The sequence below is a fragment of the Lygodium microphyllum genome, chromosome 1 (genome assembly GCF_053477565.2).
Source record: "Lygodium microphyllum isolate KBCC chromosome 1, Lygodium_microphyllum_v1.1.10, whole genome shotgun sequence".
In the NCBI taxonomy this organism is placed as follows: Eukaryota; Viridiplantae; Streptophyta; class Polypodiopsida; order Schizaeales; family Lygodiaceae; genus Lygodium; species Lygodium microphyllum.
In genome coordinates this window covers 110,876,787-110,895,667 of record NC_141135.1, presented here as the reverse complement: position 1 = coordinate 110,895,667, position 18,881 = coordinate 110,876,787, and the positions used below count along the sequence as shown (strand labels likewise).

The following is an 18,881-nucleotide window of genomic DNA, read 5'->3' as shown; positions in this document are numbered from 1 at the left end:
AAATCCAATAGGAGGTTTAGGCCTAGTTGAGCCAACCTAATTCACCTAATTGTCATGTTAATGTAGAAACTTACAAGTTCATGGTTCAAGTTTGTCTTTGTTCTTGGTTTATTTGGCATCTACATCATTGCAAGGTTTGAAAGAGTTGAGGGTTGAGGTTATTCTATATCTACGGTCAGGATTTGGGTGTCTACCTTTTTTTAAGGTGCATGAGTGCCTACTCCTATTATGGATCCTTTGTCGATAGGCCCTTTGGCTTTCAAATGGCCATTGACTTTGAAGTCTTTTGCTTTGTCAAGATGGCAATTGGCTTTTTTATTGGATCTATTAGTGGTCATTTTGGTTTGGTTAGAGGATTGGGTTTAGACTTTTTATCCTTGGGCACTTATATTGAAGATCTCTCAAGAGGCTACTTTTGTCCCAAATTGAATATCCAAAGTGTTGTTTTTCCTTGATAGCATTTCTATGTGTAGAGTAGGGCTTTTGACGCCCACCTTGGTGTCCCCCTCTTGTAGAATAGTTGTCTTTGAGTGGCTTTCTTCGTTATTGGTGTTAAGCCTTGCAATGTTATGTCTTGGATGTAGATGATCTTTTGTTTTCTTATCTTTGGGCAGCCACTTGGTGTTGTTTGCCTATACCTATTTAGCCATAAGCATAGGATAGATAATGATCATGCCTATACATATTTAGCCTGGAACTAGGCTAAATAGGTATAGAAAAACAAATAGGTATAGGATAAATCCTTTGTCTGCATGGCCAAGAAAAAATTTCAAAGGTCCTAAGGGTGCGAGGGGGACACCCAATGTGCTCACTTACGAGTAGATAAGAGGTGCATAGTGAACAAGTGGGCATTCCCAACAATAAAGCAAAGTTGCAAAGTGGAACCAACTTAGGGATAAATATGGAAACATAAGGAGGGCCTAAAACCTAGAAAAGAAGAGTAAGATATCTTTAATAAAGGAAAAGGAGCCTAGACATCATATTGAATATCGTGAACCTAAGTTGTGTAAGAGAGATTGACTAACTGATAGACAAACATACAAACAAATAAATAGATAGATAGACAGAGGAATAGAACCTAAAGTGGAAGATGTGAGAGTAGAATCTAATACCAAGACACCTTAATCATGAGGAAGAGAGCCTACAAAAAACCATGCTCATATGAAACAAAGGGTAACATGGTAGGTTCTTCAACATCTAGAGTTACCTCTATTTGTATTCACATGCTTGTACAGTTCTAGGTCTTTGAAGTAATTAACAATCAATTCTTGCATAATAGAGGCAACAAAGAGGGTGCTCATTTGTACAATTCAAAGAGAGAATGAAAACCTACTAGAAGGGCTAATTGTGATGGACATTGAATTTCCATGTCTTAAAAGTAGCATATCTTCCCCCATTCAAGGGGTCCTCACCACTTGGATGCCACAACTAATATGCGACTCTCTCAAACGTACAAGTGGAAAAGCCCATGGTAGCATGGGCCAAAGTAGATGGAGGTTTATGTTAGTTGTAGTTGGGTCGCCTTCATTTATTCTATGAACTCCACTTTCATCAACCATCCAATATTTTGTGGGCTCATACAAGATGAGGAAGAAGAGAATGGTGAAGCATTTGTCCTCCACATCATAAGAATTATGCAAGCCTCTAGAAGTCAAAACACGATTGATCATATGGTTACCAAGCTAACATGATGCATTTCAAATGCCAACATAGTAGTTGTGGTGCAAGTGATGATACATATACAGTAGGCACAACAAATACAATTGTTCTAAAGGATTTCCAACCCCCACAAATGCTAGATTCACTTTAAGATTGTACAACAATGTGATGAGAGAAGGATGTGGCAACAAGCTATACGACGACAGTGGCTGATGGCGATGACAATACAATAACACATTAAACAACAAGTACACGCACTAATCATGAGATGAGCATATGATAATAGGTGGCTAACAGTAAAGGTGAAGATCAAGGAAAGAGGATGAGCATGGGAGTGCATACTTGCTTTCCCTTCGTAAAACATATAGCTAGTTAAACTTTGAAAGTTCTTATGTGGCATTTATATGGAATAATTACTTTTTAAGGCTAATTTTAGAGCCACAAAAATATGATAATTTGAATACAAAATTAGATGGATTAACCTCACATCCCAGGAGCCAAGATAGATGTAACTATCATAAACATGTCCAATCCACTCTTCCACAAGCCCTTTAGACCTTCCAACAAATCATGGAATACGACCAAAGATGTCTAGGCTCACACTTACTAGAGCTTTTATATCTTTCTTAGTGAGATTAAGATGAATTTAGTTTCCATATCTAAACCTAGATCCAATTTATATTTCTTTTGTTTATCTCATCCTTTTAATATTTCATAGTTAGATGACATCTATAAATGTACCACTAACTTGATCCTCACCAACACTCTCTCTCTCTCTCTCTCTCTCTCTCTCTCTCTCTCTCTCTCTCTCTCACATGTATAAATGAATGAAAGTATGTATGTACATATGCATGCGCGCGCGCGCGCGTGTGTGTGTGTGTGTGTGTGTGTGTGTGTGTGTGTGTGTGTGTGTGTGTGTGTGTACACACACATCTGTATAGATTCTATGTATATGTATGTATATGTACATGTATGTTTGTATATATATACACATGTACATGTATATGTCTATCTTAAAGGAACTTGCCTCTACTTTTGACATCCTCCAATGCATGACCTATATATATGTGCATGACCTATATACATCAACAATCACTATATGTTGCTGAAAAGAGAATATTCACAAGGTGTACATAGGCCAAGGATGAGGCCTATACCCTTCATACAAGATATGTAAAGATGTCAAAAGAACTATGGCACCCTAATGTGGATGTTTCTAACATCTCATGAAAGATGGTGTGGATGGATACAAAGCATGTGGCATGACATTGTATTAGCATGCATTTAGGAGCAGAGCACAAATGCAAATAGAAGTGCCTTGCATTGATTATAAGCATGCATGCAAAGGAAGACATTGTGAAAGCTTGCATTTCCCATAATAGCAGTCCACACATGGCAAAGACCAGTTGCCCATCCCAGCAAGAGCCCCCTGTATGCCCCAACTATAAACTCACAGGAGTTTATTGATTTCCAAGCTACTAAGCATCTAGATACTTGCATATAGGTCCAATATTTGAGAGTGCTTTGGTATCTACGAAAGCCCAATATTGTAAAACTAAACCATCAACTTACCTCACATTAAGTAGACAAATGGGTGGCATTTTCCCATTGGTGAGGCATGTTGAAAGTGTGCTCAATAAATTAACCTCTCGTCAACGTAGAGAGCAGTTAGATGTCACACTCTGTCTTCATGATTGCAGTGAGGCAGTTGAAGTCACGACCATAGCGATGCCATACTAATACCTCTATATGTACCCAATGGATATCTCCCCTTTTTTGTAAACACTCCAAAAAAAGCTTTCAAATATAATATTCAAAGAGAAATTTAAACACACACTTTGCCCATGACCCATGGAACGACGGTGGAGCTAAGAACTTAAACTCATTTCTCGTACTCACAACAGTGAGAAGACTTCAATTTTGCTTCACATTGAACTACGGTGGAGCTAAGAACTTAAACTCATTTCTCGTACTCACAACAGTGAGAAGACTTTAATTTTGCTTCACATTGAACTGTACTTCCATATGCACCTTGCAACCATACTACCACCTGATGGAGAAACCATGATCATCTTCAAGTATGAAGAGAGAGTGTTTTATGTTCACTTATTTCCAGTGTATTCAGGGAACAGATATTGAATTGATATGATGATAATTACAAAAAGCACCATTTGTGCATTTACATTCGACTTGTATCCCTGCCAAAAATAAAACGCTTTGTCCAGTCAAAAATCACCAATGCCCGTGTTCTCCAACTGACCTGCTTACTGTGTAAATAAGGAACACCCAGAACTTCCAAGTCAGAAACACAAATATGTCCCAAACCCTGCCATAAATGTAACCCATAAAGAAAGAAAGTGATGATATCCAAGAATGGTGCATGTATGTTCCACACTGTGCAGACCTATTGTGCAACTGTTAAAGTGCCTGCACAAAAAATTTATGTCTCACTCAGGCCACGTTGTAGCCCATCGTAAAACCTTCAAGAGCCACATTGGGTAAAGATTTCACTCATCAAGAAACGCATTGCAACCAGCAAGAATTAATGACCAGGGGCCAGGCAATCAAGGTTGGCAATGAAGCTCAACTCATCAAAGAAAAGCATTGCAGCCAGCAAGGATCCATAACACTGAACCTTTTCCAGTTGTTGTTTCTGAAATCAGAAACATACCTAGCATAAACGGAGTACCAAAGCCATTGTGTACTGTGACCTATAGACACCCAGTCACCCGGCAACTCTGCTGCAGTTTGTTCACCACCAAGAGGAGCAAACATCCCCAAGTGTTTGTACCTGCTAGGCAGCAAGGCCCAAGAAACACAACAAAAATTTTACGAGACTTTCTTAACCAAGGCTATCCAAAGATTGTACTTTATTAGTAAAGCCTACAAATAACGAACTTCAGCTTCTTAAATCCGAACAATTTCACTATGATGACTTCAAAACAAGATGTCATACTTCCAGTAGAAACTCAATTTATAGAAAAGCATTACAAGAAAGGTCGAAATTGATGACGTCCTTCTCCTCTCACACGCAAGGGACCCTCTGGCTTGACACATAAAGCCATTTGATTGAAGCAGCGAGCCAAATACTCTCCTTGTTGGGCAGCCACCTGGGAATTGGACTTGCAAGTGTCACTTCAGTCTTGAAAGGTTAAATTTGTCACATGTCTTTCCACACATCCTCACTACAATCAAGCATGAAGAATCACTCTAAAACTCTTTATATCGAATTTGAAGCACTCTAAAACTCTTTATATCGCATTTGTTAACGGTCTTTCTTTCAACTGTTATAAACAATGCATTCTATTCTCTTCTTTTTGAAGTAGCAAAATATTCTGAGATGTAGGATAAGCTGAAGACTATCCTAAGCAAGTAGGTGAAAAAGTCGAGGTAGAGTGACTTCAGCTTGGAGTTTGACTGGCTACACACAATATCGCAGTCAAGTGGGACAGTGTGGAGAGGGGTCTTCTAAAGCAATCTGTGTTGAGCCTTGAAGGATATTTACAAAGCCTTTGAGCTCTGGAGGTATTTTTGTACATAATTAGTAACTAAGCAGATTTGGAATGAGTCCATACAGGATAACCAGTGCAGCAGAAAGATTCAACCCACACGCATCGCTGCTGCCATGCTTGCCTCATAATTCGCTAATAAAGATCACACTATGTTTTTCTTTTCAAAGAAGAGAAGGTTCTATGTTAATGATGCCTCCAAAAATGAATGCAAGGTAAAAAAATAATACAATAGCATGTGTAGGACTTCAAAATAACATCCAAAATTTGAAAGCAGTCTAATACAAGGGCTGAGTAAAAAGCCAGACTGGCAGTCTAAAATGCTAGACCATCTGTAGACTAACTTAAGATGGAAGCAAGTGCATAAATCCCAAGTCCATAGAAAAGCCTCTACTGCTCCTCCTCGCACTCTGAACCACCCTGTAGTCTCTCCTATCTCCCACCAAGAGAGTGAACTATCTCAGTCCAAATCCTGGAGAGAATCTCTGCATTGGAGACATCCTGTAGGTCTTTAACATCTCACAGACCAGATGAACCAAGAAAAAATGCTGCCAATTATCTCCCATCTAAGACAGTGTCCCTCAGTCTAGACTCTCATTGGGAAAAATGTGGTGCTGACCAGAGATGAGATATAGACTGCCCTAGATATCCTCATAGCCACGAGGGGCCAATGACATACGTAACTACCACCAAGTACATTACCTTTGGGGTCTCCTTGAGCCCTCACATCTAACACAGTCTTTAGGAGCTCCACCATCGCCTAATCAAATCCCAACTACCAAACTGCTATAAGCAACCAGCCATTGGAAGAAAGAGAACTTCCTATGGCTGTAGTTGTTGTGTAGTCTCCTTCCAACTTCCAAAACTATACCAAGAACACTAGTGAAATGCCTCATATGGTCCAATGCTGAGAAGCAACCAATAGTGCTCTGATCCTACTCACCTAAATCCTCCTCCCTAGTTTGGTGATACATGTTACATCCTTGGACATCCCGATGGGCATTAGTAGCATCAATCATAGTGATCATGAAGTGTGCGAGTGCAAATGTACTAAGGGAACTTCAGGGTTCGGTTAGTGGTCCTTCAATTAATACCTGGTCTTTTCATATACACACACAAATAGAGACCTAACTCGATTGGCCCCGAAGTCCGGCGCCCCTCTCAGTATTTTTTTATCAATTAAAAGATGGGAAGGTTACCAAAAAAAAAAAATGAAATGTTCCAAAGTACAAAACCTATGAACAGTTGGCTTTCATCTTTTCTGAGTAAATTTCAGCTGCATAAGGACAGTACAGCATATCCAGAACAACATCCCAAGTAGGAAAACACTTCCTATGAGCATAACTCAATAATTCAAGTGTGGAATTGCAATCTGCAAAACTTTGTATTTATTGTTTTTCACTTGTTTCTTGACCTGTTCTCAGCCTTATTCCATTCCAAATCTGTTCCATACCAATTGGACTAAAAACCCTTTGACCCTGTCATCATTCCAACAATAAAACAGTCCCACAAACAGCATTAAATCAGAGATGCAACTCCAGTGGCTAAGCACACAATCCCAAACCACTGGCATTCTATTCTTCAGTGCCCATTCAATATGGAACCGGTCCCAAGGCTCAAACAAACCATTAGTCCAATTTGGACTAATGGCTGCCTCTTCTAGCCATGCAAAGATCCCGGCTTAATCCAAGAGAACTTTGGGGGTAAAAAGCAACATCAACTAAAGAAAAGAAAAATAAAATATTTATATAAGTAAATAAAGAAGACAACTGCAAAAAGTATCACCACTTGGTGACATACTCCCCTTTTGAAAGAAGCAAGCGACCTCGATTGCATGCCACACATGCTAACGGATGACACAGGACAATACCAAGATTCTCCATGTTATTAGTACCATCGCATATATCACTTGCTAAATGATGACACGAGGCAATGGTAGGAGTTTCCCCACTACCATTTGTGTCATTCCAAGTTCAAGTCTCACATAGGTGAAGGATCACATCATGTATCCAACTATGGTTACTAGGAGCCTTTCTAATATACATGTTTCCGGATGCAACACAAGGCGATAGCACGTATCCCCAAACTATTAGTGTCACAACATGTATAATCATTCAACTGAAGTGTAACAAATACAACTTCTAAGCACTCAGATTTCATTCAATGATACACATGTTAATGCTAAGTGTAAACCATACATTGTGCATTATTCAATGAGATGCAGTATTCAATTGTATAATAGAGAATGTACATTGCTTCAAAAAGCATTCTAAGTCACTGTAGGTTCCAACAAGAAAGCTTCTCCATAAAGTTGCAATAACTGAGACGAATCTGCCAATTCAACCTCTTCCATCCATTTGGCATCCATTGGTGAATAGTTCTTAAACTTCACCAAAAATCTTCTTATAACTCTACCTTTTACTTTCCTATCCTTATGTGCTAGGATCTGCTCAGGAAATAAAAGGCCTCAATAGGCTCACATGGAATACATTATGAATTTTCCAATTCTCTCGCAATTTCAGCCTATATGCCACATCATTGATCTTCTCTAAGACTTGAAAAGGGCCATAGTAACGCATACTTAGCTTTGGAAACGAATGTTCCTTGCCCTTCTGTTTTCTCAAACATGCCTTTTCAAAATGCAATAAGACCCAATCATCTTTTTTGAACAAGAGTTCCCGACAATGACTATCAGCAGCTCTTTTCTGTTTAGCTTGTAACTTTTCTAAGGCATACTTGACCTTTTTATATGCTTCTTCCCAATCTTTTACATAACGATCTGCTTCAAAAATGTTATCTCTTGTCTGCAAAATGGGAGGCAGTTTCTTTCCACCTTCCACAATCTCAAAAGGTGCTTTGCCAGTAGATGAGTGCACTGTATTATTGTATGCATACTCAACCAATAGCAAGTAATGTTCCCAAGAGGTCTTATGATCTGAAACATAACACTTCAGTAGATCTAAAACAGTTGAATTTACTTATTCAAACTGACCATCAATTTGTGGATGGAAAGAAGATGAAAATTTCAGCGTAGTGCCCATGTTTTCAAACAATGCTTTCCAAAACAAGCTAGTCATTCTTGGGTCTCTATCACTGATAATTGATGTGGCATTCCATGGTACTTGAAGATATTATGCATAAATATCTTTACCATGTGTTCTGACTTAACCTTTTTCCTTACAGGAATGAAATATACCTATTTGTTGAATCTGCAAATGATAGTCCAAATTCCATCATTCCCTGAAGAAGTTCTTGGAAGATCAAAAAAGAAATCCATGGCAATACTTTCCCATGGCCTTTCTGAAATAGGCAGTGGTTACAATAACCCTAGTGCCTTCTATCTATCAAATTTGACCTTTTGGCATACAAGGCAAGATCTGAATATGCATCAACATTAGATCTCAAGGCTGGCCAATAGAAGAAAGTCTTTACCAGTTTGACTATAGCATCTATACCACGATGTCTTGCATACGGTGGAGCATGACTTTCTAATAAAACTTTTGGCCTTAGTTGTTTTGTAATGCATAGTCTTCCATGCATCATGATAAAGCCTTCTTTGAACACATAATGATCATGATGTTGGCCATTGATCAACTATTCATAGATTTCAGAGAAATCTTCGTCATTAGCATACTGCTCTTTCATATCATCCAATTCATGGTGATAAGAAATTGAAACAACCGACATCTGTGGTTTGCGAGATAAAACATTTGTAACTACATTCTTCTTGCCTTCCAGATGCACTATCTGAAAATGAAACATAGATAGGAAATTTGCCTAATGCATGTGTTTCTCTGACAATTTAGCCTGTGTGAGAAAGTATCTAAGTGTTTGATGATCCGTTTGCACTACAAAATCAGCGTAGAAAGTGCATGGATCACAGCCAATAACTCTTTCTCATAAATTTAGTAAGTCCTTTCAACGAATGAGAGTACTCTACTCTCATATGCCACAACTCCGCCATTCTGCATTAATACAGCACCAATGTTGTTTCCACATGCATCACACTACACTACGAATGGCTTAGATAGATCTGGCAAAATAAGTACTGGATCTCTAGTCATTTTTCTCTTCAAACATCTAAATGTTGATTTCTCTTTGTCAGTCCATTGCCATTTGACATCCTTCTTTTCAAGCACATATAAAGGAGAAGCAATCTCTGCAAAGTGTCTTACAAATCTTCTGTAGTAAGAGCATAGGCCAAGGAAACTACGGATATCATGAACGGTTTTCAAGTCAGGCCAAGAGACAATTGCTTCTATCTTTGCACGATCCATCTTCACACCATCTTTAGAAACTATGTGCCCAAGGAAGTGAATCTCTTCCAAAGTGAATTCACTCTTCTTGCCAGTAATGAGCAATCTGTTACGCTTAAACTCATTAAAGACTGTAACTAAGTGTTTTCTATGCTCCTCTTCATTCTTTGAAAAGACAATCATATCATCAAAAAATGCGCCAACGAAACTTCGATAAGGGCAAAAAATTCTATCCATCATCCTGTTAAACATGGCAGGAGCATTGGTCAATCCAAACAGCATGACTAAAAATTCATAGACACCAAATGTCGTTCTAAAAGCAGTCTTATGGATAAATTCTGGCCCGATTCTGATCTGATGGTACCCACTTTTCAAATCTATCCTGCTAAACATTCCTGCTCCTTGTAATCGATCAAGAATGTCATCTATCCTCGAAATCGGAAACCTATTCTTGATCGTGCTCTTATTCAAGGCTATGTAGTCAATACACATTTGCCAAGAGCCATCCTTTTTCTGAACTAGCAACGTAAAGCATGTGCACCAAAATGCGAAGAGACAACAGAAGACTTACTGGATGCATTGTTCTGCCAATTCATTTCTTTCATGAGTAAAGCACTCTCTACATCAGTATACAAAAGAATCGCATCCGAATTGCTCATAGCAGTCCTGAATGTATCCCAACTCTCTGGAAGAGTGCAAAGCAAAAACGTAGCCTTGAATTCTTCATCAATCAAGAACTTCAAGGCAACCGGCTGGCTGAAAATGGAGTTAAACTCACTCAAGTGAGTAGACATTGCTGTACCCTCTTTCATACGCAAATCCATAACCTTTTTCAACCAATACACTTTGCTTGCAACACTCTTTTGTGCATACAGTTCTTCCAATCTAGTCCATATAGCATATGCAGAATCCAAACCTTCAATGTTGAACAGCAAGGCATCAGAAATCAATAGCTCTATGGTTGAGCGTGCAAGCTCATTTAACTCATCCCAATCTTCTTGTTCCATGTCCGCGGGCTTTGCCCCTTTAGTTTTGATCGGCTTTGCCTGCTTCTTTTACAACAGGATATTGTAGCACTGCTTTTGCCAAACTGCAAAGTTATGTGCTCCTTCAAGCTTCTTTATGTGCATCAAATTACTGCTGTCATTGCTGCCAGCCATGATTTTCAGCCCAAATGTGACCAAAAAACCAACAAATGCAAGTCCAAACTGTCACCCAAGTGACCAAGGTAGTCACAAGGTACAAACAAGTACCAATCAGTAATGAATGACCACGCATAAGCACAAATTTCAGATCTGTAATTAAAATTTCAGAAGCACCAAACCATGTGCTACAACATTATCCAATTGATTACAGCTGTTCCAAGGGCATATGCATCACATTACATGAGAAATCCCAAAATTTCAGCTGCAATTTCTATTGTACATGTACCCACGGGCATAAAATTTGACACGAACGGTCAAAAGTCCCAAAACTTTTGTGCTCAAAGCATCAGTCGCACATCTGCATTTTCTCTGTCATGCATAGAACAGGCCAATTTTGCCAAAATAGAGCAATTTCAGCAAAACCCCCAATTTGTACCAAGTGTTGATGTCCAAATTGTGTGGAATCCAACCTGCATGTACATAAAATGACCAAATGCTGCACAAATTTTGCCCAAACTGCAAAAGCCCCAAATTGCACGGGGCCCAATTTGCGCATGTACATGAAAAGCCCCAAATGTCGGGGACAAAATGTCACAAAATTCCTGCAATTTTGAGACAAATGACCTTGCTTTGCATCATAATCCCCAAATCCAGAAAAGCCCCAAATTTTTGGGCAAATTTTGCACAAATTTGGCCTTTTGTGCTTGCCGCATGAAACCCCATTGAGAAAGGGGTAGAAGTTGAATTTTTTTCTTGTTTTTCTTCTTTTCTTTTATTTCAAAAAAAATGTGACGGGGTCCATTGACCGCGTGCAGGTCGCCGACGGGACGTCGCCTACGCCTACCCGCCACAAACCACCGTCATGCGACTGCTCCCTTGTTATGCTCTGTCCGCTGCCCTCTGGTCCTCGTCAGCTTGTCGCTGGTCCTCGTTGATTGCTGCCCGTTGGTCCTCGCCGACTTTGCTGCCTGCTCTGCCTGCTGTGTCATACTAGAGACTATCGCCTATTCATGACCTGTCGCACCCCGTCTAACAATCCGTTGACTTGGACTTCATCAGTCCTGTCGCCGACAATGCCTGCAGCCCAACTTGCAACTCCGACTTTGCCGTTGACTCCTGCAAGACTGATGGAGTGTTGAGCACTTGGGCTCTGATACCAGTTTGTAGGGACAGGTTAGACACAGAGATCTAGACAGACAGTTGTTATGCGCAGTGAGAGATAGAGAGAGTGAGAGAGAGCAGAGTAGAGAGTGAGCATGTTTTTAGGTACAATGACGAGAGAGTACCTTTAGGTTTTTAGATAGATATATATGTGTAAGTACAAGTGCTAAGGGTTAGTTCACACCCGAGCACATTTAAAAGGCACGAGGCCTTTATTCCCAACACACCTCTTGCTCATTCTGAGCCCCACCCTTCCCCACCCTCGACTACTTAGGTTCGAGAGGCTACCTCTAGGAGCTCTTTGGCACCCTAGATACCTTCTTCGACACGACCGGCGACACTTCCTTCGTCATCAGACATTTCAGAGTCCGTGATCCATGAGTTTTTGGATTCTCTATCTACTTCAGAGGGGGATGTTATTTCTTTGCCCTCAAAGGGGGCATCTACTTCTTCTTCTTCGACTTCAGCGGGGGCCCCTCCACCTCCCACCTCAAAGGGGGAACCTACTCCACATGAAGTTCTTCACCCATCCTCTACTTTCTTGGGGTGGCTGTCTTCGACCACTCATCTCTTCTATTGATACCCAGGATCTTCAAGCATCACCTAGATCGGGACCTCGGAGGTTCAGCCACAACTTGGTGACGAGGCCTTCATATTCCTTCCAACATGGATGCACGGAGCTAGTGGCTTCTCTTCCGAGGTTGTGTTTCGGGTTCTCCAATTCACTCTGTCTACTGGTCTTTACTGCATGTTCCCTTTCCGGTGGAAATATTGGATCTTAGGGATCCTCTATATCTTCTTCCTCCTCTTCTTCTTGCCTTGGTCACTTGGTCAACATGGAACCCACTCCCACGATCGAGTACAGGCATATCCTTATGGTTCTCGGCACCACACAAAGTCCGACATTCCTCCTATGCATTGCATGTTTTCTTCATCTTCCTACTAGGGCACTTGGGCAAGTGAACAATTTCCCCACGAGGGACTGTGTCCAAGTGGCACCTGCTGCATGAGCATTCTTCAACACGTAGCATTGCATCTCCACCTCACTCTTCTCTTGTTCCTCTTTTTGGGCCTGAGAGGGGGTGTTGAGAAACCCTTCACCCGCAGTTTGTGTTTTTGTGTTTCGCATTTTGCATTAGTTTGTGTTTAGGGTTTCCCACCCCAAAAAGGAAAGCCATCCTAGACTGACTGTGCCTATTTATAGACCACTCTCTCAGTCATTCCTCACGGCTGATTCATTCAGTCTGTCACCTCTTCTCTCTAGCCTCTCCACTACCCTCACACCCCTTCAGGAGGACATTGCAATTCGTGGTTCGTGGTTCGTGGCTGTCTTCATCATCTTCCTTGTGCTATAACACCCTTGTTCCCTTGTATCACATTCACTCCATGATTCAAAACTTCATCATTCCATTCATCAAGGTTTTTTTCTCTCTTCTCCATGTTTGCCGAGTTCACTTCATGTTCCTCCCTGCCAACCCTATTGTCTCGCTGGTATGTTATCTTTTGACACCACATACATCTGAATGCACTAATTGCAACCTGGCTATTGCTCTAAAAGTAACATCATGGGGAAACGAAAAATGATGCATTTTTTTCCAAAATACATCCTTCGCACAAGTGCTCAGGAGGTCTCTCCAGTAGAGGTAATCCATCTAGCATCTACGTACGTTGCAAGAGCATCAAGCTACCAAAGTTCACATGCCCCATCCTAGCATGCCATAACTCTGCCTGTATCACAGCAGGAGTAAGAGTGGATGCCAAATACGCTGAGTGATCAACTGAAAGAGCATTCAACTCGTATAACCCATGACATAAAGTGTCTGTCAAGACCAAAGTCCACAACAGGAGTAAGAGTGGATGCCAAATACGCTGAGTGATCAACTGAAAGAGCATCCAACTCGTATAACCCATGACATAAAGTGTCTGTCAAGACCAAAGTCATGTGTTCTTTGTCTCTCACTATGCATCTGTCATCATTAAATGTGACCTACAATCCACAACGTGCCAAAGAAGAAATAGAGAGTAAATTCTTCTTTATACCTGACACAAATAAAGCATCCTGTAGGGGGAGAATAGAGCCATCAATGGCTGCGAGCACAATCTCCCCAATACCTCTAACAAGGTATGATGCATTGTTGGCACACTGTACAGACTTGCCAACTGGAGTTGCATGAAGAGATGCAAATAAATCTCTACGAGATGTAATATGCCTAGAAGCACCACTGCCAAAAAACCAAGTGCATGTATTCTCAATAGAGCTAAATGCTTCATCTGCCCAAGAGGTGTCATAACTGCATGTGTGAAAACAATAGTCCCTCTCTGCAACAAAGGACACGAACTCAGTAGCAGTGGAAGGAGCATCAGAAGCAGACATTTGTGACTCCTCCTTCTTTTCCTTGGCGATTCGCTTCCTACACTCTGTGATGTAGTATCCTAGCTTCTTACAATAATGGCATTTGCCCTTTTTGGCTTGCGTACCCCCTTGTTTTTTATTTTCCTGTGATGTGTCGGAAGTCCCAAAACCCTGCAGAGCATTCTTCACTTGGCTGCCTTTGCCCTTCTATCTAGCCATAAAAGCCTGCTCAAAGGCGATAGCATCCACACCACTATTTCTTCTTGTTTGCTCCTCCTCTATAAGCAAACTCACTAGCTGAAGAAAAGTGATTGGCTGTGCAGCAATCCTCATGGAGAGGTTTAAGGCCGTATGAAAAGCAAAGTACGAAGAAGGTAATGAGTTCAAAGTGATAGATATCATCTATGCATCCGAATAGTACTCATCAACATTCATGAGTTGCTCTCGCAAGTCCTGAATTTGTTCAAGTGATCTTGAATAGAATCACCTTTATCCATTTTCAATGTCTCTAGCTCTTTCTTTAAGAAAGAGATGCGAGTCTCATTCTTGCCTACAAACATCTGCTCCAAAGTTAGCCAAGCTTCTCATGAAAAAGTTGTTGAACGAATGTGGAGGATGATTGACCGCTGAACTGCCAATGCAATCAACGACAAAGCATGTGCATCCCGTGTATCCCATGCTTTTTGAGGAGATGTTCTTTGGGGAAGTAGCTAAAGTGAAGCAAGCTAAGGTGCCCGTTGTGCATGTCCTCCTAGAGGAGGAGTAGCTGGAGCCACAACTCCAGGTCTAGCTTCTTCTCCACTAACATTATCCCAAAGATTTTTTGCCACAAGTACATTCTTCATCATGAAGGACCAAAGTGAATACTTATTTCCATCCAATATATCGTCCTCGGATACATAGGTGAAGGCATCTCCTCCCTGATTTGCCATGATTATCAATTACCCACAAAAAAAAAAGACAAAAGAGCAATATCGAAGCGGAACGAAGCTGAAAATCTCCAGAAATTGCAGGAAATAACTTTCTACAATTAGTATACAGAGGTGCACTCTATCAAAATTGTCTATAATACACGCAATTCAAGGTGCAATCAGTGTTCAACAACACTGTACCAATAAAATCCCCAAACTTTCTTGCCTCAATTTTGTTCAAAATAGTCTTTCTGTGACTAAAACTGTAGTGCATATGCCAATGTTCTCAAAAAACATAAAACCCCAAAATTTTTTATGAATGTGCCAAAAAATTTTGCATCCAATGTGTCCCATACACATTTCTGAATGTTGTGCCTGCTGCGTAGGAACACCTACTTCCAGAAATTTATGCTGGAATTAAAAATTTAAAAAAAATATTTACCACGAAAATCACGAGTTAACTAGCGCAGATTCATCAGGCAGGTGTTAGGCGAGTACCGTCGATACTACAAACGGGCTGTCACTAGCGGGACGAACATTAAGCAAGCGGACGAGCTGTTGACTGATGATGAACGACACAAAAAACGTCTAGTGGGTGGCACAGAGGACACAACTGACGGAGACAACACGAGAGACAAGCGCAAGCAGCGCTTCTGGTGGGCACTGGCAGGGCATGCAACAGCTGGCGGCCAACGTGGCGGTTGCAGGCTGCTGACATGGCGTCTGAAGACTGGCAGGGCACTGGTGCTGGGCATGACGAGCAAGGTACAGGCGGTGCAGCCAGAGATAGCATGAGTGACGGAACATCTGGCGTTTGGCTTGACGGCTCCAAGAAGCAAGTCGAGTTGCTGCAGGGGGCTCTGGCAGTATAGAACAGGACTGAGTGGGGAGCTCCTACAGGCTGAGCAGAGCTGAGCTGAGCAAAGCCAATACTGCTCTAATACCAAATGTGAGGGAAGGCAAGATCGAAGCTCCTCACAAAAAACAATAGATAGTGTGAAAGTGAAGCACGACACCCAATGCAATAGACTGAAAGAGTGTAAACTGAAAGTACAAGGTACAACCCTTAAACCATAGGGTTGTAGGGGGTATTCACACCCGAACACAGTAAGTGCCAGTAAGTGTGTGTCATAAGCACATACGAAATAATACCATAAGTTTGGGGGAAAAAAGCCTTTCCTACCAAGAGTAAAAAGTGCCCCAATGTCCTACTGATCACCGACACTCCTATGTGAGCATAGGTGTAAGTGAGGCATGAGTGAAATACCCAACACAATTTATGCCATGCAGTCATGACATCTACTTCAAACATGTTAGTTAACCATGAAGCTGCAAACAACTGTTTAAAATGGACCCAAGTGACAGGTGCATATCCTTGCATCAACAATATGTTCCACCACTGCAAAGCATTACCTTTTAAAAAAATTGCAACCTTCCACACCTTAGAAGTTTCAGTAAAATTCCCTTCAGTGTAAGCTGCTTCAAACTGTTGTATGAATGTCAAAGCTTTCAGCTTATCTTGCATACCACTGAAGGTTTCAAACTTTAATGCCTAACCACCCTCTTTATAGTCTTTAGGCTTTGCACTTTTTGGTGTCAGGTTGTCATAGACAGGTGGCTGTAAAAAGGAAAGTCCCTTAATCGCATTATCAGTATTAATTTCACATGTCTTAGTTGCCATATGCCCACTAGGTTGAGAAAAACCAGCTGCTGCATTTTATACTCCAGGCATCAAATAAAGACTCTGCAAAGTCTGATAACCGGACTGTAGATCAATATTAGTATAAAGTGGGTTCACTACCTCAATAGACATCATTCCTGGTGGCCCTTTGCACAAGTATCCCTAATAACCAGTGGGTAATCCAACCATTGCTTGAAAAACTAACCCACCACCAAAGTGACTAGGATAGGTAGCGAACTGCCTTGACCATTCACTCCCTGCTCATGTGCTTATGCTTCTTGTTGCATTGGACCTGTCTCCATGTTTGGTGTCTTTTCCACATGCTCACGCACATTAGAGATTTGTCTTTTGAGCGCTCCATGGTATAATGTGATGACTCAGCCTAAGAATCCTCATTATGTGACTTCAAAATTTTTTGCATCCGAGGATTCTTTACAAGTTGTTTGAAAGAGCCAACCATACTGAGGAGTTGTGCCATAAACAAGTCCTCCTCTTCTTGCTCCTCATCCTGTGGTTCAATCTCAGTTCTAGAAGTGTTGACACCTGTGCACCAATACTCTCTCTTTGGTGTCTATGAGCAAAAGAAAAACTCTCTTCTTCATGAGGGAGTTTTCCTTTGCCTTTGTCCATGTCTGCCATCTCTCTAGTCCTGTATCCAACAAATACTATATCCAAGAAAAATCTCGTAGTCTTTCTCACCTGTAATCTCTGTAAAACCTGTGTGTATGGCCTTTTCACCCAAAACTCTCCGAGCTTAAATTCTTACAGAAAATAATTCAAATCCCGAGGATGAAACCATGAAACCGGTCTATGACTCACATAAAGAGGTAGTCCCTTCAATTAAAAGCTAGTCTTTTCACACACACACACACAAATAGAGACCTAACTCGATTTGCCCCGAAGACCGGCACCCCTCTCGGTATTTCGTTATCAATTAAAAGATGAAAGGTTACAAATAAAAATGAAATGTTCCAAAGTATAAAACCTGTGAACAATTGGCTTTCATCTTTTCTAAGTAAATTTCAGCTGCATAAGGACAATACAACATATCCAGAACAACATCCCAAGTAGGAAAACACTTTCTGTGAACATAACTCGATAATTCAAGTGTGGAATTGCAATATGCAAAACTTTGTATTTATTGTTTTTCATTTGTTTCTTACCTATTCTCAGCCTTATTCCATTCCAGATCTCTTCCATACCAGTTGGACTACAAACCCTTTGACCCTACCATGATTCCAGCAGTAAAACAGTCCCACAAACAACACTAAATCAGAGCTGAAAATCCCTGTTCATGTGTGGTGTGGTCATCACTTTCTTTAGTTCCTCCGTACATGAGTCAGAGCCAAAGAAGTACTCTCCATAGTTGATGTACTTGCAGCAATCTGCCCTCAACCCCTGAAAACTTCACGCTCAAATCTGCCCCTCCTACCTATTACATTTTTTTTTAAATGCTCTCTCTCTCTTTTGGAAATTTGTGCCCAAATTGTGACACATAGCATACATGTAACAATTTTCTCGTTTAAACCTTCCAGTCTAAAATTCTCCATGATCGGTGCAACATTTGACCTCGGCACAAACCAAAGAATTAATCCTTGTGCAAAAACGAAGATAATGATGCAAACAAATTCTGGGGTCCAAAAATAGCAACTCCCTAAATTTTAGGCATGGTGACCCCTACATTACTCAAGTTGTTCTAAGCAACTTTTATCATTGCAACCACATCAAAAAGTGTAATGTGGCTCAGATATGGTAACTTTTATTCCATGAGCATTCTTACATGTGCATCTTCTGTCTTGGTCAAGCTCATTGTCTTACACAATCTCTACTGGCTAAGTACACAATCCCAAACCACTTGCATTCTATTCTTCAGTGCCCATTCAACATGGAACCGGTCCCAAGGCTCAAACAAACCATTAGTCCAACTTGTCCCAATGGCTGCCTCTTCTGGCCATGCAAAGATCCCGGCTTAATCCAAGAGAACTCTAGGGGTAAAAAGCAACAACAACTAAAGAAAAGAAAAATAAAATATTTATAAACGCAGCTGTAAAAAGTATCACCACCCGGTGACATCAGCCCACTCCCACAAGAGCCACTAGCTATTGGATGGCTCTCCTTTTGGGCATCTTCTACACTCTTTCCTTCATTCACTTCACAGTTCTCTTTCTTCTCTGTTTGTGTATTTTGTGTTTGTGTTTGAGTTCTC

General features: G+C 40.9%; 1 protein-coding gene across 4 annotated transcripts in view; it reads right to left on the bottom strand.

Annotated features, from left to right (window-relative positions):
* Positions 1–3,600: 3,600 nt before the first annotated feature.
* The window catches only part of LOC148041547 (external alternative NAD(P)H-ubiquinone oxidoreductase B1, mitochondrial-like), a 52,830-nt gene continuing 37,549 nt past the window's right edge, over positions 3,601–18,881 (bottom strand). For 3 of the 4 annotated variants that reach the window (XM_087680673.1, XM_087680670.1, XM_087680676.1), the window contains 3 exons: positions 4,651–4,769; positions 4,331–4,450; positions 3,601–3,926 (listed from right to left, as the gene is read on the bottom strand). In XM_087680673.1, the coding sequence (XP_087536799.1) occupies positions 3,839–3,926; positions 4,331–4,450; positions 4,651–4,769 (327 nt within the window). In that variant the 3' untranslated portion in view covers positions 3,601–3,838. Of the gene's footprint in view, positions 3,927–4,330; positions 4,451–4,650; positions 4,770–18,881 lie in introns of those variants that run through there. The other variant, XM_087680675.1, reaches the window with a different exon arrangement.